Source organism: Mustela nigripes, chromosome 6 (genome assembly GCF_022355385.1).
Source record: "Mustela nigripes isolate SB6536 chromosome 6, MUSNIG.SB6536, whole genome shotgun sequence".
Classification (NCBI taxonomy): domain Eukaryota; kingdom Metazoa; phylum Chordata; class Mammalia; order Carnivora; family Mustelidae; genus Mustela; species Mustela nigripes.
In genome coordinates, this window is record NC_081562.1 from 11996086 (window position 1) to 12003912 (window position 7827).

General features: G+C 55.2%; 1 protein-coding gene across 1 annotated transcript in view; it reads right to left on the reverse strand.

Moving 5' to 3' along the window:
- Window positions 1–1805: 1805 nt before the first annotated feature.
- HMOX1 (heme oxygenase 1) overlaps window positions 1806–7827 on the reverse strand; it is a 6239-nt gene continuing 217 nt past the window's right edge. Inside the window, exons 2-5 of the mRNA XM_059402143.1 lie at window positions 6552–6672; window positions 4000–4491; window positions 3283–3382; window positions 1806–2389 (exon numbers count right to left, since the gene is read on the reverse strand). Coding sequence (XP_059258126.1) covers window positions 2259–2389; window positions 3283–3382; window positions 4000–4491; window positions 6552–6672 — 844 coding nt within the window. The 3' untranslated portion in view covers window positions 1806–2258. The remainder of the gene's footprint in view (window positions 2390–3282; window positions 3383–3999; window positions 4492–6551; window positions 6673–7827) is intronic.

Sequence of the window (7827 nt, forward strand, 5' to 3'; positions counted from 1 at the left end):
GAGGAACAACTGGGAATAACTTTTTATTCTCTTTGCCACAGTCACGGAAACATACTCATGCGGAGTATGTACTTGTGTATTTTTACAGTGTATTTTTTAAAAAATGAATCTGACACTTAATTTTCACAGTAATACCTTATGGAGGTTCCCCTGAGGACAGAACAGATTTAACTCGTTCTATTATTCTTTTTTATTTTTAATTTTTTTTTAAATACTTTCTACACCCAACTTGGGATTCGAACTCAGGATCCAGAAATTAAGAGTTGCATGCGTCTGGGACGGAGCCATCCAGGCGCCGAACTCGTCCTATGTAACAGCTGCAGATTCTCCCTAGTGGGAATAGAATACAGACGATTTTGGGGTTTTCCTACTAGTACAATCAAGGTGGTTTGTTTCTCTGCCTCTCTCCTCCTTCCTTTCCTTTCGTTATCACTACAGAGAATGAACGAGGGCGTCCCTTTCACGGAAAGCAGGGCTAGGGTGGAAGAGCTACAGCCATCTGCATGCCTGCTCTTGGCAAACCTCGTCTCATCAACTGTGGCTCCTGGGCCTGGTTGTGCTTTGGAATCTCTCCGGAAACTTTCCACCCACAGGATTCCGGAGTCCTGCCCCAGGTCTCCAGACTCAGAAGGTCTCAGGGTGGGGCCCCAAGATCCCCCGGTGATTCTGATGCCACCATCCACACAATGATATTTAGACACCCCCGGGCCCTCCACCAGGTGTGGGAGGTAGATCTATTACTTTCGTCTTGCTAGTGAACAAAAAGGGACGAGTCACTTGTCTGAGGTTCCAGACTTGGTGACAAAGCCACGACTGGGCACAACGCTCTCCTGACTCCCAGTCCTTGGAGATTAGTGGTGCTAAGATGCTCGGTCTTCTGCTTTCCCAACCACACCTTCAGGGAGGGGTTTTTACTTGCCAGAATTGGGAAGCTGCACTATTAAGATTTCAGCGGCTTTCATGACTTGAGGGAAGGGGGAACGTGGGGTTTTGGAGGTGCACAGACCTGGTTTAAATCCATCCCGCCCCCCAGAGTGGTAGCACCCCCTCACAGGCTTGCGGCGAGGATTAAATGAGGGGGCACAGGTGAAGCGACTCACACACACAGCACAAAAATCACTTCGCAAAAATCACAAACCCCTGATCAGCCTCATTTCCTGATAGGACCTAATGTGGTACGATGCTGGCATTTTACCTGCATCTCATTTGCTTCTCAGGACAGGCGGGTGAGGTAGGTCTCACTGTATTCATGTTACAGGTGACAGAACTGAGCCCCAGCAAGGTTAATAACTAACCTCAAAGGCAGAGCTACAAAGCAGAGTGGCAGGGATTGGAACCCAGGGATCTCACAGGAGTCCCAAAGATTCACGGGAGCAACTGCGTCCATTTTATCCCCAAATCGGCTCATCTCAGCCCAGCAGGGCAATGCCATCCTCAGTAAAGCTGAGTCTTGCATCACACAAGGTTCAACATGAAGATTCGCACACCAACTTCCTAATGCTCACCCCTCCCATTTTCAGAACAGAGACCAACCTCCGAAACCAGCCCCCCCTCTGCTCCCTCCCTCACCCCTTCTCCCCACAAATATTCAAGAGACAAGTGGGGAAAAGTTCAGCTCCCCAAGGGTAACAGAGCCCAAGAAAAACACTTCAGGTTACTATCAGGCACTGGAGTTTATTATTTCACACAAAAGTTAGAGGCCAAGGCCACAGTGTTGTTAAACACCTCCCTCCCCCCCACCCCACCCACAAACCCACCCCCACTCTGCTATAAAAACAGAACATAACAAAACACCAGAGCTCAGGTGCAGCCAAGAACAAAGAGTGGCTCCAACAAAAACAAGACAGACACAAGACACAACATCTTTGCACATTTATATAAAAACTCGCCACGGCCCGCAGAGAAAGAGGTCATGGCATGTCAAGGAGACCGTGAACTTGGGACCCTTGGCGGTTCGAGACAGCTGCCACTTCTGGCCATGTCTTCGGGGCTCTGCTGCAGGAACTGGGGGTGCTGAGGGCCCAGGAAGGATGCCTCATCCCACTTTGGAAGTTCATGTCTGTGAGCTGGATGTGCTTTGGGCTGGGGAAGATGCCACAGACTCCCTTCCCAAAGACAGGGATGCAAGGGCACGACAGGGCAGAGGGCACCGACAACCCCTCATGCCTAAGGTAAGGAAGCCAGCCAAGAGAGAGTTCCTCTACAGAATGTCCTCCATTGGACAGAGTTCACAGTGTACAGGGCCAGCGCCCTTGCATTCACATGACATAAAGCCCCATAGCCACTGTCGCCACCAGAAAGCTGAGCGTAAGGACCCATCGGAGGAGCGGTGCCTGGGAGAGAACGTTGAGCTGGAGCTTCCCTCTGGGAGGCTCCGTGGGAGTCGAATCTGCAAGAGAGAAGGAGGCAATGTCACCAACAGGTGGATAGAGGTGGGAGATATGAGGGGGTCCCAGAAAAACACAGCAAAAGCGGTCCCTAGTACTGTTCCTGCTCAATGCCAGGATTCTGCTAATGCAGACAGGGTGCCCTCTGGCCACTGCTTGGATCCCTCCAAAGACAGGGAGCTTACTACTCCTCGAAGCTGTCCACATTTCCATCTTCAGCCAGCCCACACTGTGAGAACACACCCTCCAGGGCCTTGACGGGACCGCACTTTGAGAACTGCTGCATGAGGGCAAAGACCCCTCCTCCTACCAGGTAGCCCAGCCCCTCCCATTGGACCTGGCCTCATTCCCACGTTCCCAGGCACAGTTCCGCCAACAGAGGGTTCCACGTGGTCCCGGCTCAGGTGGGGAAGCCCCAGGACAGGTTGGGGACGGTGGCTCCAGGAGCAAAGGAAAAAGACCCAGGGGTTCCTTGTCCTCCCAGTGTCCCATGGCATAGTAACAGCTAGGACAGCTCCCGACTCTTGATCTCAGCTCAGTTCACAACCTCAGGGTCATGAGATCAAGCCCCACATTGGGCTTCACACACACACAAAAAAGAGGCTCTGCCCAGGACTCCTGACAGTCCTTTCTGTGCATGTCTGTACTTCTAAGCCAATGAACTAGAACTTGTCGACTGCCCTTGATTTTAGAGATGGGGAAGAATGAGGCGTGGAGAGGCTGCACAGCTGGCCCTGAGCCACACCAGAAGGACGGCCCCAGGCCCCTGTGCCCATGCCCTGCTTCTCATTTAAAACACTCAGAAGACAGAACAGCCAAGAGGTACTGGAGACAGACCACCGGGCCCCAGGCTCTCCTCCCACAGAGCCCATCCCAGTAGGTCCGGGGGCCTCACCTTGTGCCCTGCTGCCTGCCCGCCGGCGCAGCCCTGGGGCCTGTGAGGGGCTCTGGTCCTCGGCGTCCCGGCTCAGCAGCTCCTGCAGCTCCTCAAACAGCTGAGAGACAGAAGACACACAAGCCCGACCCGGTGAGAGATGGCGGTAGGCCCCAGCCAATGGTGGTATTTTAAGCTGTCCTCAGAAATCTTGATGACTTCACGAAATCGTGAAGAAAAATACTAAGCAGTCCCATTCCTGTCACCCAGCTTTAGAGGAAAAATGTCACAGGTGCATCTGTGTCGCCTGCCCGCTCCTCCCCATGTGCTTGCAGATAACCAGCTTCCTGCCATGGGGACATCCTGGTCATGCCCTTCCCCTGTGTCCTGGCCACACCTGCGCCACCTGGGACCCCCTCTCCCCGCAGTGCCAACCTGGCCACATAACCACGCACCCACGACGTCAATATTGTCAGCGAGTGCGGTCACAGAGGGCTACAATGGTACCCCATCACATGCCCAGAGAACACAAACTAACAGAACAGGGCTGGCCCTGTGCCAGCTCCTGCCATGATCAGTATGAACTTGACCCTCCCAACAGCCCTAGGAGGCGGGTACTGTTCTATCCCCATTTTATAGATGGGGCGACCGAGGTAATAAAGACCACCCAGCTGGTCAGTGGCAGACCTGGAGGCCCAGCTTCACCACGACCCCCGCCCCGGGCTGCCAGACCCTCACCTGGATGTTGAGGAGGAACGCCGTCTTGGCCTCCTCGAGGACTCTCTGCCTGACCTTGGGGGTCATCTCCAGAGAGTTCATGCGGGAGCGGTAGAGCTGCTTGAACTTGGTGGCGCTGGCGATGTTGGGAAAAGTGAAGAAGTCCACGCCCTCGCCGGAGCTGGGCAGGTCCAGGGCCTTCTGAGCGATCTTCTTGAGGACCTGGCCCCCTGACAGGTCGCCGAGGTAGCGGGTGTAGGCGTGGGCCACCAGCAGCTCTGGCTCCTTGCGCCCCACCTCCTGGAGTCGCTGCACATAGCGCCGGGTGGCCTGCGTGTAGGGGATGGCCTCCTGCCAGTGGGTTCCGTACCAAAAGGCCATGTCCCGCTCCAGGGCGGCCTTGCGGTGCAGCTCTTCTGGGAAGTAAAGCGGGGCGAAGACCGGGTTGTCCTTGTTGCGCTCGATCTCCTCCTCCAGGGCCACGTAGACATGGTAGAGAGAGGCCATCACCAGCTGAAATGGTCACACGAGCGGGTCGGGCTGCTGGCCTCGAGTAAACACCCCATCCAGCCCCTCCGCGGCGGTCTTGGCGAGACCCTCGTGACACCCCCACCCACCCAGGCAGGGCCCCCCCACCTTCTGCTTGCCCCCGGCCCCATCCCCCCCTGCACCGCAGAGGGCAGGTCAGGGGAAAACTCGACCATGCGCTTGACACACCTGAAACCCTGGTATTCCACGGATGAACACGCAGCCTAACTCAGCCCTTATAAAACCCCACAGAGGACTTATCATCCCCACTTTACAGAAAAGAAGCTAAGCTTGGAGAGGGTAGGAGATGGTGAGCCCTCACGGTTAGCAAGAAATGAAACTGGAGTCGGGCCCAGGCGTTGCCAGGAGCCAACGCGGCCCTGGAGCAAGGGAAGACCTGAAAGAACGTATTCACCGGAGCTTCCCAGCGCCTCTGCACTTGGACCTCCGGGTGACTGTCTGTGGGGCCGAGTCTCCTTCCCAGAGACCCACTCTGAACTCCACCACCTCCAGAGGCTGGTCTGGGGGGGGACCAGCCCGGCACAGCTTGACTTGGGGACCCTCCCATCACACTTTAACCCTCAATCTGGAATTTGAAAGAGGACAAAGTTTAAGATGCTCTGGTTGAGGTTTCCAAGTTCTTTCTGAGCCACAGACATTCTCAGTGGGGGCAGAAAGCCAGGAAGCCTGATACAAAACCACGCGGGTCATGAAGTGAGCTGACCTGGTTTGAACCTGGGCTCAGCCGGGCCCAGGCTGCGGGCCCTGGGGTAAGCCACTCGCCCTCTCTGGGTAATTGAAGGTCTGAGCAACTGTGTCCAGACCAGCCTCGGTCCCCTCCCCTGCCAAAGAGGACAACGATGTCCTCCAGGGGGCTGCTGGGAGAGTCAAGCAGGGTGACCCAGGTCAAGTACAAGGCACAGGCTGGCACTTGGCCCTCAGTTCCCGGGCTGTGGTGATAAACGCCACCTCCTTCAGCATCATCTGGGTGAGCACTGGGCTGTCTCCCGGATCTCCATGCTCACTTCGAACTTAGAGGCTTAGAGGTAAGATCCAAAGTCCCAGTGGCTGGGGGTAGGATACCCCGGGAGCCACCTCCCCGGCTCCTGCTGCCCCCCAGTCCCAGTCCAACCATTGGGTGCATGCCATCTTTTTGGGAAAGGAAGGAGGAGCACAGGGAGAGGGAGCTGAGACCAGATGCAGCAGTCGCAGGAGGCAGCCAAGGGCCTGACCCCCTAGAACAGCACAGCACCTGCCACCAAAGCGTCTCTCTGGTTGGAAGTGTGGGGAGCATGCACACCACAAAAGGAAGGGGTATCAGCAGTCGGGGGATAGGGCTTACCACCTCAGCAACCCCATTCAACCTGAACAAGCCTGTCCTCACACTGATGTCTGAGCACCCGACCCCGGCCTCATTGTTCGAGTGCTCGCCCGCTGTTTGCCTGAATTCCTGAGCTGCGTGGGCAAACAGCAAAAATCCGTGCCTACCAGAGAGTGGGTGCCTAAGAAGACCCCGCTGTCGTAAGCTGCCCACAGTCTGCCTGGTGAGGAGGTGGCTGTGCTCGGGCTCAAACCCATGCCACCCCCTGCCTCGGGTCAGGAGCACAGGCTCTGAAGGAACACCAACCTCGGTTTGATTTCAGCCTTTCCCATTTACCTCCTGGCTGTGTGACCTCCCGCTAGCTGCTTCACCTCTCTGGGCCTGCTCTTCCTTGCTTTCCTTTCCCCAGACCTGGGGCACAGATCAGCAACGGAGTGTGTAAAATGCCCAGCACAGAACAGGTGCTCAGTGGATGGCTCTAGAGCCCCAGCAAACCCTGCCCCCCACAACAGCACGTAGCAGGCTGTGAATTTGCTGTGTGACCTTGAGCAGACCACCTTCCCTCTTTAAGCCTCAATGTCATCTGCAAAATGATTCCCCTGGACATGCCCCTCTGGTCCCTCAGCGTCCCTGGTCCCAATCCCTGCTCAAACCACTGGCCTGAGTGCCTGGGACACACACCCATTACGTCCTCCAGCATGGCTTGTCCCACCAGGCCACATACCTTAAAACCTTTTCGGGTCACCAGGCCTTTCTGGAAGTTCTTCATGAACTCGGCATTCTCTGCCTGGACGTGCACTTCCTTGGTGGCTTCCTTCAGGGCCTCTGACAAATCCTGGGGCATGCTGCAGAGGGGAGGCGGGGAGGGTGAACAAGGGTGGCTCTGAGCAGGGTTCCTCCGAATGCTGGAGCTCCTGGGGACACCACCTGGGTATCCGCAGGTCTTCGAGCACTATCAGGCTTCTCTGAAGAAGTCAGTCCAGCCTGCCACCTAATACAGGGGCAACGTTCCCGACTGCCTTAGGATGCAGCCCCGACAATGTGCTCCAAGTCACACAACCAACTGGGAAATCCTGGCACCAGTCACTATGGGGGAGGGGGGTGGTGTTTGCAAGGCCCAGTGAGAAGCAGCCCCAGCATTTTGAACATTCATATTTTAGGTCATAATTGCTTCGACTGGCTTTAGACCCAAGATTTAATTCATTTATTCTGTTGATATTTCAGACACAAATCTCTTATAATGTTACGCTCATCATGAAAGTGCTTGGGTTAAAAAAAAATCTGCAAAACTCTATTTTACTCGAAGAAAAAGTCCCTTTCTGGGAGTATTTTTGCTCTATGTCTGCATCCTCCTCCCACAGAACAGTTATTTCTCCTTTCTCTCTTTTTCTCCCTCACCCTTTCCAGAAACATCACCCTGTTCTGTACATGCTGGTCAGACTCCCGGGAGAAGGGAAGGAGCCACACTTGGAGGTGAACAGACTGTGGTTCAGATCCTAGCTTGGACACCTGCTAACCAGAGGGCCTTGGGCTTCCCGCCTCCCTGAACAGGGCAGTCCTCATCTGTAAAATGGGGACAGGACAGCCACTGTGGTGTCTCCTTCAGGGGCTGGATCCCTAGTAAGAGGAGGACGTGGCCACCAGGGGGCTCTGGTAAGAGAACCAGCCACTGTCACCCAGGCACCACAGCCCCACAGATTCTAGATTAAGCAGAAAGCACCTCCAAAGACATTAAAAAGTCTAAATAAATAAATAATAGAATAAAATAAAATAAAATAAAAACCACAGGGACACTCCCATCTGGTCACCCAACCTGTGGCAGCCAGACGTGTAAATAACCTTTCTCCCTCTAACGACCCCACCGGTTGAGACCGAAACCCGGCTCCTTAGTTCAAAGCCCTGAGGGACTCAGGGAAGAGGCTCCCGGCACTGTCTCCGGGAGGGGCTGGAGCCGAGAGCTAGGCGGCGCCGCAGGGGCTGCGCACCCGGGAGAAGCCGGT